The sequence below is a fragment of the Frieseomelitta varia genome, unplaced genomic scaffold (genome assembly GCF_011392965.1).
Source record: "Frieseomelitta varia isolate USP_RPSP 00005682 unplaced genomic scaffold, Fvar_1.2 scaffold_991, whole genome shotgun sequence".
NCBI classification, from domain to species: Eukaryota; Metazoa; Arthropoda; class Insecta; order Hymenoptera; family Apidae; genus Frieseomelitta; species Frieseomelitta varia.
The window spans coordinates 10,548-30,304 of NW_025110802.1; the positions used below are offsets into that span (position 1 = coordinate 10,548).

Consider the following 19,757-nt stretch of genomic DNA (forward strand, 5'->3'; position numbering starts at 1 on the left):
GAATATACTATACTTCAAAAGAATATAAAATTTAAATTATATTCTAACATGTAGTGTATTGAATTACTACCAATAAGATACGTATTCTTCTGCATCCTTAATATTTAAGTCTTCAATCTCGTTTCATATACAAAATATCCTTGAGTTGCCAGGAATAACAGTGAAGAAAGTAGTCGTTCGTAAAGGGTTAATACAAACGTTTTTCATTAATTTAAAAAAATTCTTTCATTTAATAATTTTGTCTTGTTATTGAAAACAAGATAAATAAAGCCATTAAAACTTTGTACTACTATACTAAATTTGTCTTTATCACTTTATACGCAGTAACATATATGTTTAATAAGATATATTTCTAATTATTCTTGACCAAAACCTTCCGTTTCTTCAATTGCATAGTTTAACTTTTCTACTAGTTGATCATAACTCTTATATGGTGGTAGATCCAATCTATTGAAGCATGTATGTGATCTAGGTAGCCATGTATCTTTTCCTACTTTTTCTATGCAAAATCTTTGAGGACCGTTGCTTCCTAAATTGAAAAAAAGAAAAAACAAAAATAGAAAAGATAATGAAAACTAATCGCAAATATAAATCATATGATCACTATAAATTATTTAATATTTATTTAGTTATTGGTGTTTATTATTTACCCATTAGTTCTGCAAAACCTCCAACAGGTACGCGACAAGTACCTGTTACAAATTGTAAAAGTCGTGCTCGTTTTTCACTGTCTGTTCTTGTTACAAACTAAATAAAATATGTAAATGTAATAATATGACATATTGTACATTTTAAAAATAATTTTGTAAACATAATAACGAACCTGCCAGAACCATAAGATTTGTTTACTGTTTCGTGTATAATGTCTATAAATTGTATTACGTTGCCAGTCTTCTACATCTATTTCTTGCATACCACAGAGCATCAATTCTAGTTCACGTTCATCAAAATATTTTAACCATTCTAATGGTACAACTGAATTGAAACCTTCCAGAAATGCTTTAGTTTGGTCCTCTATACCTCTTGTCATTCGCCATTCTGTCATTAACCTTGTATCGTAATATTTAATGAGTAATAATTTTTTAAGATTTAAAATATTAGCTTACTATTTATTAACAGTACCTAATGTAATCCTCTTTATTATCTTCAACAACTCTAATTTTGTCACCACCTTCTTTTAATTCATGATGTATGACTTGACCAAGAATTTCAAAATCCACACTATAATACAATTCGAGGCCACATTCATCAATATTATTTTCTTTTATCCATACAAGAGATTTATAAAATTCCGGATCGATGGACTCTATATCTTTCATAACCAATTTCTTATTTAACATACGTTTATAGAACGGCATAGTGAAACCACTATAGATAAATCGTCCATGATAGAGAGCCTAAAATATATATATATTATAAATTTTATTCATTTTATTAAATGTCTTATTATTAATAGTAAAAATGATCATACCATTGCTATAAATCTTCCAATAAATTTAAAATATTGTAAATGATCGGGATTGACATAAGATGCTGGATTGATTTGTAAACTGTAATTACTCTTATTGGCATATTCAAACAAACAGTACATTGGATTTAATACTTCATGACTCAACAAAAAGAACCACTCACTGAAAGCAAAATTTATTTAATATATTTTTATTTTTCTTTATAAAATAATTTTTCCTCGAAATTATTGATTTAATGTTTACCTTGATACACCTCCATAATCTAACCCTTCTTCTCCTTTAAATATGATATATAATCTACGTCTTAACGCAAAAGCTTCTGCATTCATTATTTGATGATAAGAATCTTCGAATAATGTCTGTCGATTGACACTAATTTTTATATGATTCGGTAATGCATTAGTTTGACATAAGAACCGAAATTGTGATAATTTCCATCGGAATGATCTTTCATATGCTCTTGGTACACGATAAATACCTTTAGGACTACATAAAAAAGAAATATTAAAGAATATAATAAAAAAACACAAAAAAATTAAAGTCGTTAATATTGATTGGAAGATACACAAACCCTTTAGGTGCTCCAGGTCTTGGATCTTGAAATGTAGTTGTTCTTGTATTATGATCTACAAAATATCGAACTCCATCTTCAGTTAATCGTATTTCCCAACCATCTGGTAATGGTGGTTCATCAATTCCAGTTTCTTGTCCTTGCGTTCTTGGATCTTCCCACTGTGTAGTACGATTTTTATGATTTACATAATAAACTCTTCCTTCTGGTTGTTTACGTCTCTCCCATCCAGCAGGTAATGGTCCCAAAGCATCATCGTCATCAACTACAGATGTTGAGGGTCCTGCTATAGCTGCTTGATTTCCATGCACCTATATATGTACATATTATATTAAATTTATTTCTAGACTACGTTGTTCTTATCAATATCAATATCTATGTTCTTAAAATTAAATATAAAATTATTATGTTTCATTATTATTACTTACTTGAGGATAAAGAAACCGTTGGTTACCTTGCTGTACCACATGCTGTCTTTCACCTTGCCAGTGTTGAAAATGTTGCAATCTTTCTGTATTTGGTCTTTGCCATGTTGTAGTTCTTGTATTATGATCTACATAATAAATTCTACCTCTTGGATCTCTGCGAACTTCCCACCCTGGTGGCAAAGGCTGTGGCCTTTCCCAAGAAGTACTTCGTGTCTTATGATCGACATAATACCTAATTAAAAGTATATCATAAAAAATAAGAACAGACATATTTAAAAATGCAAAAATTGAATAATTTTAATAACCTTCTGCCATAAATGTCATATCTCATTTCCCAACCAGGAGGTAATGGCTCTTCAGAATGATTTGTGGGATCAACATCAGCAAGTGCTATTGAAGATTCAGATTGAGTTGATTGACCAGGTATCATAGTAGTTTGTCCTGTTAGCGGAGCTACTCGTTGTATTACTCGAGGATTTGAACGAGTAGTCGTAGAATTTGTATACTGTTCAGGATGAGAAATTCTACGTGTTTCACCCATAGATAATATTGAAGATTGGTCTGAACGTGCGATTCCACGTCCATCTGTCATAAGAAACACTGTAGGTTGTTCTAAGTGAGAACCATCTGGTAAAGTAAATACTACAGATTGCTCTGTTTGAGAATGTCCCTGACTATCAGTTAAACCAGAATTTCTAAACTGATCTACTCTAGAAACTATACATTCATCTACTAAAGGATTAGTATCTTGATCCGTTCTCATAGTTCCATAACTATCTGAAACAGGACCAGTAACTGATTCTGTTCGAGAATTACGTTCATTAGAAATAGATTGTTCTGTTCTATTATGTGAACATATGTCTGTATTAACAGTTAATTGATCTGATCTAGATATTCCAACTGTTCCAGGCAATATTGTTGATTGTTCAAGTTGAGAAATATTACGACTCTCTGAGACACAAACTTTTGGAAATTGTTCTGTACATGTACTAACAATTCTTCCATCTACTATACCAGATGTCGATACAGATGTTGATAAAGGTGCTGTAGAACGTCCTGACAATGTTACAAAAGATTTGTCTGCAGGCGATATTGCATGTCCATTTGATAGTGAATTTGATGTAACAGAATCAATTTGTTGATTATTTTTGTTAGCATTAACTTGTTCACCTCCACTATTATAAGTAGAATTCTGAGAAACACTTGTTAATGTTCCATGAAATGTAGATGATGCAACAGCATGTTTAGCTTCATGAAATCTCATGCGAGCACGAATTCCTCCGTTAAGAATGCTACTATTACTAACAGCATCATTACTTGAAACACCTAAAATATAATTATGTTTATGTTTTAAAATATTATTCATATAAGTTATTTTTACTGCACAAATGTGAGCATTTACATGTATTTGTATTTTCTAAATATTATTCATTTATTACTAAATGCTTATTTATTTTTCATTACATTAGTTTTTTCATAAATACAATGGTAATTATAAAATAATAATAAGAAAAGATAAGATCTAAAAATTTATAATATCATAACCAATCTTTAAGACTAATTATATGCTTGTTAATTGAAAATTCATTAAAAAATTACTTCATAAAATAACTGAATGTATTTGAGTATAGTTTAATATTTGAGATATGTAAAATTCTTATACTCCTTATTCTTATACATAGTTACAGAAGATGTACTATGCAACTATAATCCCACAACTATGCTTTTACTATATGTTTAAAAAGCAGTAAAAAGTAAAACGAATAAAAGACATTTTGAATACTTGTTATGATAAAGTTTAACTAGTGCAAATGTTATGTGTAAATTAATTTTATGTATTCATAGAATCATTTATATAGGGACCATTATATTTTGAATTATTCATTTTACATAAGAATATAACTTTAAAATATATGCTTTTTATTCTTTAATAAGTATGAAATATAACCCAATGCACTATTTAAAAACATTAAAGAAATCATTGCTAATTTCTTACAGAGAAACTTCTTCAATGATATTTTATTTATTGTGTAAAAAAATTGAAAAAATTATTAAATATGAAATACAATTTTGTAACTATTTCTAATATTTTTTTAAAAAGCGACATTTTAAATTTGATTGTTTATAAACTACAACAAAAATGCCATCAAATTTAATTATGAATATAATTATTTATTTTCTATGATTTTTCAAATTCGTTTCTTCTCTTTTTTAAATATTATTTTATTTAATGGTATTCGTAATTTATTATTATTAAACAAATGATATTATACTTTTGATCTATTGCATAATTTTAAAATATTTGTTTTTACCAATGTAAAGATTTGTTTACCAACATACATGGCGTGACAAAATTTGTTCATACGTACATATTTGTTTTTATGTAATTTTAATTTTATTTGTGAAAAATTTGGAATTTATTTGTGCACATATATATCTTATAATAATCTTAATAAAAATTAATTTTATTTCTATTTTTGGTATAAAAAGTAGTGTATGCTTAATTTTAGTTTCTTACCATCAAAAGGCATGCAGACAGATTGTGTCTGACACGGTGATTCATTAATAGCTAATGACGATGTATTTGGCATATTGATTCTTAATCCGTCAAATATTGTAATTAATTCCCCAACCTTACATAGCTGAGAATCATGTTTATTTTCACTCATTAAATCAAATGTTACTTCCATATTTTCTAATTTTCCATTATAATAAGATAATACTTGAGAAAGACTTATTTTCTTTTCTCCAATTAAGGTATCTTTTCGAAATGTACTGTGATCTAACAATCGAAAATGTAATTGAGAATATGGAGTTACAAGTATTGTGAATTCCTCATTCCATTTTGGTTGATATGTGGATTTTGAAACTTCTGTCTTCCGAGGACTTTTATCGTCAACAGAAAATTCTATGTAAGGATTAGGCTTTAGAAACGTAGAACTTCTTAATACAGCACCTTCAACTAAAATAACAAAATTTTAATACAAAATATTATAAGTATATAAGATAATATATTAATATTAATTATATATTTTTCTAACACTTCTTACTTGCAATCTCAATAAAATTATATTGTTATGTATAACTATGATTGTTAAATATTTAAAAATAATTATCAGTTTGTATATAAATATGCAAACGTTAATTTTATATGTACATATATGTATACTGTAACAATAAATAAAAATATAAAATATTTTTTAAAGAAGACTTACTTGTAATACTTAATTGGTGAAAACCAGATGATGCTACTTCTTCACAATGAGACATTGTATACAATTTAGTTTAATTCAATATAATTTTTGAGAGCTCATAATTTTTTTACTATTTATATATAAGTTTCATCTGTAATGTTTTATAATCTTAATAATAGAATTGAATTTAATAACAGAATGAATATATTTATTATTCAATAAAATACATATTAATAAAACTGTAAAAATAATTTAGGATAACACTGAAATATGTAATGGAAATAATTATTGCTATATTAGAACAAAAGAGATATATAAAACAAATTGAATTAATTACATTATAGTATGTACGTACAAGTGCAATGATATTATTACATTAATATGTAAATTATCAAAATAAAAATCTATTTCAGACATTTTATGATGTTAATAAACACATAAGTAACACGTTATGAAAAAATGCATTTATATAATTATTAGTAAATATACACATTATTGAACAAGTACAGTACAATACAATTTATAAAAAAACTTCATAACTTTTTTCATATACTAAAAACACTATTAATATTTATAATATCCTTTCTATTAATCAAATAGTAAACTACTTAAATGATTATAACACATACAGAAGTATTTATCATAAATTGCTGTAAATGTATCCAACTCCAATGCATTGCCTACTTTTAAGACTATCAACATTTGTATGATGGAAAAGATTCTTCAATAAATATAATTTTTATCACAGAATTTCTTTATCAGTAGGTCACCATCTTTTCACACATCAAAGGTAGGAACCTTTTATAATATGCAAATCACTAGGTATAAAAGTATAGCATGTGCATGCGCGCGCATTTGTTATGTATTTTTCTTACAGAAAATGTTAACTATACCATATCCCTATTTCAAATTCCCTAGAATTTAATCATATGTATAAAATATAAATTTACTAACAATAAAACAATAGTACACAAACACAAAATATAGTAATAAAATATAAGCATTTTTCATATTATTTATTGATTAAATAAAATATTTAACAATATATATAGAATATAAGAAAACATTTAAATTAGAAATAGATTTAATTTTTTTCTTTTAGTTTTATGCTTACATTATTTTTTAGTAAAGAATAATGCTTAAGGATAATTTTCTCCTCATGTTGAAAAAATTATTCTTGAATAATTATTAAAATGTATTAACCTTATTGTATCATTAAAATTATCATCAAAACAAAACAAAATGATTATTACCTTATATTTAATAAAATATGTATGATGTGAATTAATATTAAAGAAAAGAAAAATAATGTTTGTACTATTATAAGAAATCGTTAAAAAATACTATGAAAATAAATATAAAATTTATCACATTAGATATTTCTAAGTCGTAATAAATGTTTGACAATATTAGAAGTTTCTCCTTCATGAAAACATAACCTAATAACATAGTAACCTGTACAAAATAATTCTGTATGATATAACAAACTGTGTATAAAGTAAAACCTAAAATTAAAATTCTTAAATATTTTATATTTCTTTTATTTGAATCTTTTTACAATAATATAATAGTTTTATAAATAACATTATGTTCTCAATTATAAGAGATGTTATGATAGTTTCAATATTAAACATAATTAATAATAGTCTGACCGACCCGACCTGACCGATCATTACCCGACCCGAAATTTCGAGGGCCCGCACATCCCTGATAATTATACTTCGTTTCTTTATTTTCAAATGAAGAATTTTGAAATTCTTGTATTTATGTTATTACTAAAGATTGAAACATTAATACGCTGTAGTAATAGCTTTATTGCTTTATAATTATATCAAACATTTTTTGCTTGTATTTGTAAAAATTTTATTTATTTCTTGAGAGTTATTTTTATTGCACATTTCCACTTATGCATTCATGTTTTTACTAGGTTTCTTTATAATACCAATGGTAATACTGTACTGTTCAAACGGTATCTCGATAATTTTAATGTAAAATTAATATATTCATAAAATTAATATATATTGTAAAAATTGATGTTTTGAACAAATGTTTTTTCTTTCACAAATATGTTGTTCTCTCTTAATTTTCGAAATAATCGCGAAAAATTGCTACTATTATTAGAAATAATGGAAAATATTCACAATAAGAGTCAAGGATAGTCTACAAGCATTTCGAACTAAGTTTGGGCTCAGTTATACTGTGACTCCTATTAATATTTTGACATTAAATATTGAAACATAATTTTATACAAAAAAGTCATACGACAATAAATTGGTTTCGTTTTATAGCCTTTATTTTTAAAACGCGCCATTCATTTTATACTAAAATGTTTTTACATCACACAGTGACTGAATAAATGAAAATACTTTCCTTCTTAAAAACGCTACAAATTGTCAGTGTATGAAAGCATTGTATAAAAAAAATTTTCATAACTGAATCTGCAATGGATTTGAAGATAGAAGCCTTTGTAATGATTCCGGGATACCTATGTATGTATGATCTTTCGTTATTTTATTGAATATTGGAATATTGAACTTACGTGGAGAAAATTCAAGAAATCGTAACATTTTTATTGTTACATTCATTTTCGTTCATATTTCAAAGTTTAAAGTTCAATAAATTGACGAAAAAAGATTATACAATAAGTGTTGTATAAAAGGATTGTTATAAAGAGATGATTTTAATTTTCAAATTCGTTGTAGATTCAGTTATAAACAAAAATTTTTCAGTATTATTACATATTATGACAATTTATAGAATTTTAGAAAAGAAAAGTATTACTTTGCCATCTGCTACGTATTCTAAAAACATCTCAAAATAAAATGAACGATGCATGTTAAAAGTAAGAGTTTTAAGTTTTAAAATGAGTCTAAATTTATTATTGTATGATTTCTTTTTACAAAATTGCAATAGTGTTCGAAATTTAAGAATATTTAATGTTCGAATATTTAAATATCCAAATATTAATGGAAGTCACTGCATATTTTCACGTGGTGGCAACACCTATTAGAAACGTTATTTAACAAATTGATTGTCGAAGTATGCGAGACTGTAAAAAATATTATTTAAGTTGCCGACCATTGGCAAAATATATAACTAAATTTAAACTCAATTTGAAATATGTGAAGGTGTCACTAAAAACTAAGTATAGTATAAGGTAAGTATATTTATTAAATAAATTTAAACTAAAAGCTTTAATTTCTACATAAAACAGAACAGAAACGTGGCTGTCACATACGTTTATGTATATAATTCATTGTAGTGGTTTTTCGCGATTACATACTCGGAAATGAAAAGAAACTGATGTTTTTATCAAAGAAAAAAGTTGTTCGATTTCTATAAATCAATTTTATGAAAATCGGAAATACCGCCCGAATTTTATAGTAATATCACTGATGAGATATATCATATATGTACTTCGTCTGTAGTTTTAGAATAAAAAAGTATATTATTTATTTAATATAATTATATTATTTTACATTATATTACATTATTTAATACTATTTAGAATGAAAAGGTCGTTAATAGTAAATATTAATTAAAATAAATTGGTGTCTAATATTACAAAATAAACATTTTACTTAGTAATATTTCTTATGACAATTCAAAAGTAAATATAGGTTAGTTAGTGATTAAAATAATTATCAATAACGATTTACGTTTATATTGAATCAATAAATTTGTTATTAAAATTCTTTTATTCATTCTTTCGGCTGTCATATAATTTATATTTGTTGCGCCAAAATACATACTGCAAGGTACTTCATAAAATTAACGCTACGAGGAGTCACAAAACTGTGGCGATTCCTATAATGCGACAATGCATGTAAAGGCAGTCTTGCACTAGTTTTTCTAAAAAGTTAAAATTGTTTCAATAATTTTAGAAGAGAAGAGAAAAAGAACGAGAAAGAGGTACAGTAAGAAGGAATTTATATTTAGAAAATAACGCTTACCTTATTAACTAGTTAGCCTATTAAATAGTTAACCTATTTACCCAATAAGTAGTTAACCAATTTAGGTTATTATATCTAATAATGAAATAAAATTTAATTAAAGAAACATAATTTTTAATCATCATATAAATTATAATTTTTTTTAGGTAGATTATTATGAAGTTTACACAATTGTTATATAAACAACACATAGGAAAAGCAAAGAGATATGTATGGCAACATCAACGAGAAAGAAAAATAGTAGTAAGCAAAGCAGAAGAAATTTTAAAATCTATGAATTTTTTGATACAAGATGCTACAGAATTCATATCAAGAAAACCAAAAACTGAATTTGTGTTAAGCCAAAATGCTTTGCACAATAGCAAAATGTAATCTTTGTTATCACATTTAATTTATTATATTAACTTATTATTTTAATATTTATTGTTTTATATTTTATGATTTCATTTTATAAAATTTTTGGGAAACATTGTTTTACATCATAAATAATGAAAGATATATTTATATTTATTAATTATAGTTATAAATTAGGTTATTGAATAACAATTAATTTTTAAAACTAATACATAAGAATAATATGATATAAAGTATAATTTATTCAACTATGAAGAGTATTAAATGTTTTATTAACAAAATATTTTATTTTATAAGACTTTATTTTGGAAAACATTAATATTAAAGAAACATCAGTAATATATTTATTTTTAAATAATATACAGGGTGTGGTACGTAACTGTCACCACAGTTTTTCAGGCACTTCTGATTGTGTGACAAAAAATGTTTTGAACACTATATATATATATATGTGTGTGTTTTTATGTGTGGGAAGTTGTGAAAGCAAAAGTTTGTGAAGCACAAATTAACACTAGTGAATAGTTAGTACAAAAGATTAATGACACATTTGTTGCAATTAGAGAAAATGAAGAAGACATTAATAATGAGATAGAGTCAATTTTTGTTAGATGCCAATCCTATATTCGTAATAATGGATGTCATTTTGAAATGTTATTACATTAAGCTCTACTGTTATTTTGCTTAGTTTTGTTGGATTTAGTTTTGTTAGTAAACACAGAACTTCAATGAGATACGTCTATACGAATGATTATACGTTTGTACGCTGTGTCGACGAAACGCCAGTTCATTATCATTTTGTATTATTAGTTATAACTCCTTAATAAAACAAGAGCATATGTTTATGTAACATTTTTTTCTTACTTTTGCTTCTATAACACGCTGGCAAAGTTATGCCGGAAAAAACTGGGACCTGTATATTAATATTATATGTTAACTTCATTGTATTTTTAATGTTGCAGAGAAACATTTCTATTCCAAATATTATAATTGAAAATTCACTTTAAAGTTAAAATCAAAAGGACATTTCAAATTTTTTGAAACATTTCTACTTAAAAAGGTTCTATTTAAAATTTAATACCTCTCAAAACATACTGAAATTTTGGTAATTCTATATATTAGATTTTCATATATATTTTATTATTATACTATTATTTTAGATTTCATGAATTACTTTTTGTTATATGAATATTTTTATTATAGTATTTTTACAATTAATTTTCTGAGACAAAATAATTAAAATTACGAAAAATATTATTAACTATAATTATATATGTATATTTTTGTTATTTTTGTTATTTCTTATATATCATATATCAAAGAGATTAATATGTGCAATAGCATTCTATTTCAAATTGAACCTAAAAATATGAACTATTTAAATAATTTACTACATGTTTTAAAAATTATATAATTAAACATCTAATTTAATAAATTTAGAAGATTATAATGTTAATATTTTCAAACTTTTATTTTTGAAATAGAATAATTAGAACTATATTTATACGATTATATTTAACTTATTAACAGATAATTAATTTATACATAATTAAAACTCATATGTCAAGAATCTATTCATTTTGTTTATCATTTGTTATTTATTATTTTTCTATCATATAATAACAGCTAACATTCAGATAAATAGATTCAATCAGTGGATTCAATCACTTAATCAGGCAAAATCTAAAATTTTGTTTAAATAAATGTAGTTTCGCTGCATTTTTATATTATAAATATTAATAATAGTAGATAAAAATTAACTATTCAAATACCTGTAAAGATTTATTAAATATTTAGTTGATTGAATAATGAGGATTTATAAACCATATAAATAATATATTTCAATAAGATTAAAATAAAATATTGAAATAAGAATCAGTTATCAGAAAATTAATAAATCAATAAGATTATTTTATTTTATATATATATGTTATTAATCTTTCTTCACCTGAATGATTTAACATTTATTTGTGGATTAAAAAACATGTCGTTTGTAATTTGTAGCTATAAACTTTCTTATATATATATATATTTATTTATTTTTTTTATATTAGGATTGAAAATTCAATTGCTCTTAAAGAATCAACTCTGGATGTGAACAGTAAAAATTACTTGGTATTTGAAGATCATAATGTTTTACAAGAAGGTGTGCCACAAGCATTATTGTTAACAAAAACTGTAAAACTCAATGATGAATTACCAGAGAAAATACAAAAACTAATTACTGATATTCCAGAAAATATAAATAATTTATCAAAAAGGTATGTTGGTAACAAAATATTGTATTTTGTGTAAATTTATTAAAGTCATTGAATTTGGAATATCTACTAATACTTAATTTAAATATTCCTTTAATTATTCAGATCTGTATATACATCTATGATATATGATGCACAACAAGTAAAATTACCAAAACTAAAAGATCCTGATCGACCTGCTTGGGTATTTCCAAGGGTATATGGTATAACTAGTACAAGAAAAATGTAAGTATGAATCATTTGTATAATTATATATATTTTTTAAAGTTTATATAATTATTTTATATTTTTTAAAGTTTAAATTTCAGTCCTATAATAAAGAATATGTTGTAGGCAAAATCTATCAAAGAAATTTCTACAACTTTGTGAATCATTGTGTGGCTTAAATGATGCACAATACAAATCAGTAATTCATGATGGTCTTTTATCTGCATGTATAGGTATTATTAAAAAATAAGTCTAAAATATACATCAAAATTTGTACATTATTGATATCTTTAGTGATTATGCAAAACAATAACATTCAAACAAAATATTTAGTTTAATGTTAAATATTTTATTTCTTTAATTTTCATTTCTATTAGAATATATCTAAATTAATTATTATACTTGAATTACTAAAACTAATTATTTCATTTTATTTAATTCTTAATATTTTTAATATTAATAAAACTATTGATATAACTAAATATGATGAAGTTGTACTAGAATTTGAAAGTGAAATAATTTATACATATCTAAGAGTACTTAACATATATATATACATGTTACAACTATTTTGCAGTTTATAAATCAATTTTATATTTAATTTTTATCTCAGAAACTGTTTATCGCATTGGATTGCTTTTTTAATTGTAGTACAGAAAATTCTTTAGATTAAAATAAAATTTTTTACATTAAAAAATTAATTTTGTAGTATTGAAAATTTTAAACAAATTCTTATTTTGCAAATTTCTTTTTAAATATTGAAAGTCTAAAGATTGAAAAAAAAGATTACTTTGAATTAGAAAGTAAATTTAAATTAAAAAAAAATCTTTAAAGTTTAAAATTAGCGATAATTAGTTCTAGATAAGTAAGCCGCTTAACTTACAGTCACTCAATAATATTATTTATGCTCATTAAAATCTTGAAATGATACGGATCATTTAAAAATTTATGAAAAAGACATTTTTCTTTAGATTACTTTAAAATTATTATAATCTATACAAATTTTTATAATTTATACAAATTAATTAAAACATTTTAAGAGAACTCCGTTTATATAAACACCAATTATGTTGGTTGAATGCATTTATTTGAATCTGTACTCTTATTATATGAACGAAAAATTACTAATAAAGGAAAGAATCACTGGACTTCTATTGTATTAATTTAAATTATGTGTTAATTGCTTCTTGACAAGCATTATATTAATTCTAATGATGTAAACTATTTATCTTTTGACAAATTTATATAAACGGAGTTCTATTATATTTTTGTATATATATTATTCATTTTCAAAATTCGTAATTTGAGGATTTTTATTATATTTTAGGAAAAGAAGACAGTTTTCTAAAGTTTTCCTTAAAAATAGATATAATGATGATGTCATCAATCCCTTTAGTATCAATAGCTGATGTAAATATAGATAATAATTTTGATATACCTGATCTTTATCCACTACATTATTCTATTGGTTTATCTAAGTTAGATATTGGTGGCAGCAAACTTTTATATCGTAAGTTGATTATACTTAAAAAGTTAGATAAAGTTTGTAAATTATAATTATGAAATTTAAACATATATTAACATTGTAGCAATTACTATGGACTCGCCATTGATGAATGTTCATACTATCTTTATAAATCACAATCCAGAGGAAGTTAAAAATTTAACTGAATTGCCAGTTACTGAAGATCAAATCCATGCACGTTCAATGATAAAATCATTTGGTGCAGCAGCAAGTTGTGCTCAACAAAAGTTTGGGTTAAGTGTGAAGGAATTACCTGAACCTATTGTTGTACAATGTATTCAGTCGGACGGACAAAATTTTCATTTCTCTGTGTATCAACTTAATACCTTAGATATAGATGGCAAAGAAGGAATTAAAAATTTTTGGTGGTCAGAACCATCAATAAAATTATATGAAGAAGCTCTATACAAAAATGGACAACCTTGTCTCGAAGGCTACAATACTGATGTTTTTAAAAGATATCTTGCATTTTATAAAAATAAGTAAAATAATATAATCATTAATAATAAATTCATCTTTTTAAAGAAAATATTCTAATTTTTTAATTATAAAAATATTTATACCTCATTCTGTTGTCTTTAAAATATATAAAATTACATAATTATATAATTTATTTGATTATCTGTATATGTTATATTTCAATGTAAATTATAGTTATATTTTATTGATTACATGTATATTTTATAAATATTAATATTTATTATATAATACTTAATAGATTTTTAAAAAGGATAGTAACTTGAATATTTGTATTAATTTCTTTTTCCTTTATTTGATAGCGATGACTAGTTTGTGACTTTATCAGATGTTTTGAAGAAATATGAGGTTTGACATGAAAATATGCATGACACAATGCCTGGAATAAGAAATGTTAATTTAATTTAATTTTTATGAATTCTGTTAATTATTATATTTACTGCATTACACACTTCATCAGCTGACAGGCGTTTTGATGAATTATAAATAAGAATTTTACTAATTAAATCAACAGCTTCTGGTTCAGTGTCTTCGATAATTTTTTCCCATACTATTCCTTTATGATATGGAAATGTAATTTTATTGTAATCAGGTAATATGCTTAAGTCTGGCCACGTTTCTGATGTAGGAGAACCTAAATATTTTAGAACAATTGCTAATTGTTCAATATCTGTTTCTCCCTGCAAATTTATTAAATAATTTAATAAATTCATTAATCAATTTTAATATTACACAATAATATATGTTATTGTTGTAGAAAGTGCAAAATTGTGAAAAATACACAATGTGAAAAAATGTAAAGTATAGTGCTATCTATAATATCTAATGTGTAAAACAATCTTCTATCCAAATTTTGATTTTTAAATTATATAAACGTATGAATTTGTATAAAAAATATGCAGTATAGTTTAATTATAAATATTAAAATATAGTAAATTAATAAATAGAAATATATTTTACAGGAAATAATGGTGATTTATTAAGTAGTTCACCAAAGATACAACCAATAGACCACATATCAATTGCTGATGTATAATATCGTGCACCATATAATAATTCAGGTGCTCTGTACCATCTAGTGGCAATTTGATGAGAATATGGCTTTGTTATGTTTTTCCATAATAATCTTCCTAAACCAAAATCAGCAATTTTCAAAATACCTTTTTCATTTATTAATAAATTAGCAGGTTTTAAATCCTAAAAATATTATTTTAATGATTTTTTTTTTAGTTGAATAGAAAACTAAAAATAGAATTCTATATATAAATTTAATATTTATACAATTATATACACATTAAATGATAATTTATAATTATTTTGATTTATATATAAACAATGTTACCACTTCTTACTCTATGTATTATATTCTTTCTGTGTATGTATGCAATGCCTTCTAAAATCATTTTTGTATAAATTTTTATTTGAACTGGAGTTAATAATATATCATTGTCTTTTATTACTTCCCACAATCCTGTTGGCATGTATTCAAAAACCATTATAAAATCTAAACCAGCAGGGAAAGCCTCTAATAACTCTATAACCTATTAAAATTAATTTTTTTATGAAATTTATTTCTATATCATTGAAAAGATGTTTTTATAAAATTATGAATGAGTTTTATATATAATACAATAATTAAATAAACATACATTAGAATGTTTTAACTGTTGTAAAATTTTTATTTCACGAATAATAGGAATGGATATACCATTATCAATATTTTTTAAAAATAATTTTTTTAACGCAACATTTTTTTCTGTTTCCACGTCGTATGCTTTCAAAACAATACCTTGAGCTCCTTTTCCAATTTTTCCTGTGATTATATATTTATCCATAATGAAGATAATTCTGAATCAATATTAATAATATTCAAATACTTCTTCTTTTTAAAATTAAGGAAGAATTATTGAAATTTATGACCATAATTTAATGAAGAGATTAAAAATTGAGTAAGTAAATAATTTGTAAAGCTCAGATAGGGTAGCATTAGGGTATTATTAAAGCATAGACCAGGTATATGAATAGACATTCCATCTTATGGAACTTCGTGTCCTGTGATCCAAACATACCGATATACTAAAAAAATCACTGATCTTTTAGCGTTTAAACAAGAGTGAGTTGGAGAACTAGTGAATGCTCCAGCAACATGATTCGAGAAACACAGTGTTGTCAAACTTTCAATACCGAAATGTGAACCTAATAATTAACCAAAATCATCATACTGTATGTCAGAAAGAGCTTTATCCTTGTTTTATGAATTTATCACAACTTTTTTCAATATATAGTAAATTAAAATTTAAAAATTATTAATGCATGGTTTTAGATATGAATGATTTATATTTTATTAAACATTTCTAAAAATAATTTTTATTTTCGTTGATTCGATAAAACGATTAAATTAATGAAATAGGCGAGTTAGAGGATTTTTCGTATATCTCAAAGTCCGGCGGAACTCAACCAAAATTATCCGATTTGGACAAAATAGTTAAATAATAAGTAATAAACAATAATTAAAAGTATAATTTTTATTTAAATAAAAATTATTTAAATATTAAAAACAATTTAATACACATTTCTGATTTTCGAGAATATGTTTATTCTATATTTAATATTATATAAAATAAAAATAATTTTTTATTTTACTTATTTCATGTTCGTTATATTGAATATAAATCACACAAATAATATCATTGTTTTTCATAAATATAATTTAGAATGTTACTTCTCTTTTCAACAAATTTTCGTGATAAAAATATAAATATTGGACTTGAAACAGTTACAAAAGTACAGTAATAAATATTAAAACCAATAATACGTATTGATGACATGAACGTGCTATTTTATTATTTCATTCATTGTCAGTGCTATTATTTCTATTCTTTCATTCATTATCGCTGCATTGTGAAATAATAGGAAAACTAATTGTAAAATGAAAAGGCATAAATGTTGCGTAATAATATAATATAGTATCACTTTTTCTATTTCTTCTATTAAAATTCGTTCAAGTTTCACAATATTGTTTTAGACAATTAATTCATGAGAATTTGGTATTATCAATGGTTGCAGCAGAAAGTGAATTATTTTTTTAATTAATAAAAGTTGAATTGTTTTCAAATATTTGATAAATAATAAAAATGAAAAAGAAAACATTTTAAAATAAGAAAATTTATATTACTTATTTATTTGTTATAAAGTTTTATAAAAAATAAAGAAATATATATTTCAAAAAATAAAAAGTTTTGTTAAAAATAATAATAAAAAAAAGTTAAAAAGAATTAAAAATCCTTTTCCTGATTTTAAATTTAAAATATTATGTTTCTTATATTTTCGTTTCCTGACGAATAGAACAGCATTAGATAAAAAATCTTCTTAGAATGCATTTCAGCAAGCGTGCTTTTAATAGGAAATCTGAAACTTATGTCCTTTTAAATACTTTGTTAGGACTTCGTCATCGAACTGTCTGTAGGTTTGGTCAAGGACTAAAATACAAATCAGAGAAAGGTATACGTATTTTTACGTATTTCAAGAAACTATCTTGTAAAAAATCTACCTTGTTCCAATAAAATTCTGTAAAATTGTAAAGTATTTTTCTGCTATCTTTCCTTGATCTGCAAAAATATAATTTGCACCACAATAATGCCTTTCTGTGCCAAATTTGTAAGCACATTCAACAAAGATTTATATTAAATAAATAACAAAGTTTTGTTATGATCATAATATTGGTAGGCAAAGTAGTTTATAGAATAATAGGAAAAGTAGTTTATAGAATAATTTCGAATAATATTTTAATTCAAGCGTAATTTTTACTAATGAATTACAGAATTTATGTTATTTTCACAACCAATCCACTGCATAGTTATAAATTGCTAAAAATTTAACATAAATTTGAATATGTAACATAAGGAATATGTAAATGAGGAAATATAATAGTTTTAATATTTTAATATTAATAATAATTTAAAATAGCTGAAAATTTAATTAATTAAAAATTATTTTTAGAAATGTTTAATAAAATATAAATCATTTATACCTAAAGCCATGTATTCATAACTTTAAAATTTTAATTTACTATATAAAAAAAGTTGTGATAACTCCATGAAAGTAGGAGTGGTAGGTGAAGGTATACAGTATAATGATTTTAGTTAATTATTAGGTTTACATTTCAGTAATGAAAATTTAACAACACTGTAATGGATCTCACGGATCATGTTGCTGGAGCATTCACTAGTTCTCCAATTCATCCTTGTTTAAACGCTAAAAAACCAGTGATATTTTAGTATGTCAATATTTCAGATCATGGGCCATGAAAGTGTGTAAGATGCAATGTCTATTCATATATCTCATCTGTGATCAAACAAAACGATCAGCAGGAGGGACGAACGGGTAATTCAATACGAGCTTTCCGGGACGAACTGCAACTCCTTCGAATATACGTCAATTATATAATTTATCTTACAAAATTATTTTATAAATCTATTTTGTATTTTAAATTAATTTTCGCACAATGAATGCCAGATTATTGTGTTTGTTCAACTGCATTAAATATCCGTACTGTTTTAACATGAAATTCAATCTCTTTGATAAACATTTTATTCCGAAAAAACTTCTTTAGATTAAATGACTGGAACAAAATTATTCAGATGATTTTTCAACTTTAATTTTTTTTAATTTTTATGCCTCATAAGAATATCGCCAAAGATATGAATTCCATTACTTTCATTTTAAAGTGATCTTGAAAATAATTCTTTCAACGAGTGTGTGCAACTTTTCTCAAATATTTTCTTCATAAAAATAAAAATACAGCAGATATGTTTTCATTTAAAAGCCGCATCCTGTATAAAATTTGAAGCATTTAGAAAAATATTAATTTTTTTTTCAACATTGTGCAATAATTTTTTTATTTAGAATAGAAAAAATTCAATCAAAAGAATCTTAGAAATTCATTAAAGAACAATGCATTTTTGTGAATCATACGATGATAGAGCTTCATAAACAATATCTAGTAAATTCGTATTTATTTATTACGATTATTGTATGTACGTACATATATATTGCTCGTAATAAAATGTCACCGAATTCAATTCAATAAATAATTTTCAATGTGGAAACAGCAATAGTCCATATTTTTTGATTTTAGTTTCTATCGCTACTAACACTGTAGTGCAATACTTGCGTAAGTCGATATGACAGGATGTGATATGAAAATGGTAAGAGGATCAGTGACTTTCAACGTGGGATACGAAAAAGCACCTGAAAAAGCATTGGATATCCAATCTATCCTATTAGTCAATGATTGTATGCAATGTCTATTCATATACCTTGTC

The 19,757-nt window shown here is 24.2% G+C and overlaps 3 protein-coding genes across 6 annotated transcripts; 1 reads left to right on the forward strand and 2 right to left on the reverse strand.

Annotated features, from left to right (window-relative positions):
• Positions 1-217: 217 nt before the first annotated feature.
• On the reverse strand, positions 218-6,478 carry LOC122538399 (E3 ubiquitin-protein ligase Su(dx)). The gene is made up of 12 exons (XM_043672433.1): positions 6,292-6,478; positions 5,684-5,813; positions 4,987-5,430; positions 2,774-3,794; positions 2,469-2,700; positions 2,041-2,351; positions 1,713-1,955; positions 1,472-1,631; positions 1,123-1,397; positions 824-1,049; positions 651-747; positions 218-529 (listed from the first exon to the last, which is right to left on the reverse strand). The coding sequence occupies exons 2-12, from the start codon at positions 5,736-5,738 to the stop codon at positions 357-359; spliced, it is 3,237 nt and encodes a 1,078-aa protein (XP_043528368.1). The 5' UTR covers positions 5,739-5,813; positions 6,292-6,478; the 3' UTR covers positions 218-356.
• Positions 6,479-8,800: 2,322 nt separating this feature from the next.
• LOC122538394 (39S ribosomal protein L37, mitochondrial) lies at positions 8,801-14,480 on the forward strand. 4 transcript variants are annotated; one of them, XM_043672429.1, is made up of 7 exons: positions 8,801-8,823; positions 9,766-9,983; positions 12,021-12,227; positions 12,330-12,449; positions 12,558-12,664; positions 13,759-13,941; positions 14,021-14,480. In XM_043672429.1, the coding sequence occupies exons 2-7, from the start codon at positions 9,772-9,774 to the stop codon at positions 14,440-14,442; spliced, it is 1,251 nt and encodes a 416-aa protein (XP_043528364.1). In that variant the 5' UTR covers positions 8,801-8,823; positions 9,766-9,771; the 3' UTR covers positions 14,443-14,480. The 4 variants fall into 4 exon arrangements, with proteins under 4 accessions (XP_043528364.1, XP_043528363.1, XP_043528362.1 ...); XM_043672428.1 differs by lacking the exon at positions 8,801-8,823 and adding an exon at positions 9,384-9,574; XM_043672427.1 differs by lacking the exon at positions 8,801-8,823 and adding an exon at positions 9,385-9,579 and having other exon boundaries at positions 9,762-9,983.
• Positions 14,481-14,565: 85 nt separating this feature from the next.
• On the reverse strand, positions 14,566-16,522 carry LOC122538395 (cyclin-dependent kinase 20-like). Its single transcript, XM_043672430.1, has 5 exons — positions 16,083-16,522; positions 15,786-15,974; positions 15,394-15,630; positions 14,886-15,113; positions 14,566-14,812 (listed from the first exon to the last, which is right to left on the reverse strand). The coding sequence occupies exons 1-5, from the start codon at positions 16,266-16,268 to the stop codon at positions 14,657-14,659; spliced, it is 996 nt and encodes a 331-aa protein (XP_043528365.1). The 5' UTR covers positions 16,269-16,522; the 3' UTR covers positions 14,566-14,656.
• Between the last annotated feature and the right edge of the window lie 3,235 nt (positions 16,523-19,757).

Coding starts and splice junctions, on each gene's coding strand:
- LOC122538395 (XM_043672430.1), bottom strand. CDS start 16,268: ATGGATAAATATATAATCACAGGAAAAATTGGAAAAGGAGCTCAAGGT. Junction 15,975..16,082: donor AACAGTTAAAACATTCTAAT/GTATGTTTATTT, acceptor TAATTTTAATAG/GTTATAGAGTTATTAGAGGC. Junction 15,631..15,785: donor GAAAGAATATAATACATAGA/GTAAGAAGTGGT, acceptor TAATATTTTTAG/GATTTAAAACCTGCTAATTT.
- LOC122538399 (XM_043672433.1), bottom strand. CDS start 5,738: ATGTCTCATTGTGAAGAAGTAGCATCATCTGGTTTTCACCAATTAAGT. Junction 3,795..4,986: donor TGTCTGCATGCCTTTTGATG/GTAAGAAACTAA, acceptor ATTATATTTTAG/GTGTTTCAAGTAATGATGCT. Junction 1,632..1,712: donor GATTATGGAGGTGTATCAAG/GTAAACATTAAA, acceptor TTTTGCTTTCAG/TGAGTGGTTCTTTTTGTTGA.
- LOC122538394 (XM_043672429.1), top strand. CDS start 9,772: ATGAAGTTTACACAATTGTTATATAAACAACACATAGGAAAAGCAAAG. Junction 9,984..12,020: donor GCTTTGCACAATAGCAAAAT/GTAATCTTTGTT, acceptor TTTTTATATTAG/GATTGAAAATTCAATTGCTC. Junction 13,942..14,020: donor TGGCAGCAAACTTTTATATC/GTAAGTTGATTA, acceptor TTAACATTGTAG/CAATTACTATGGACTCGCCA.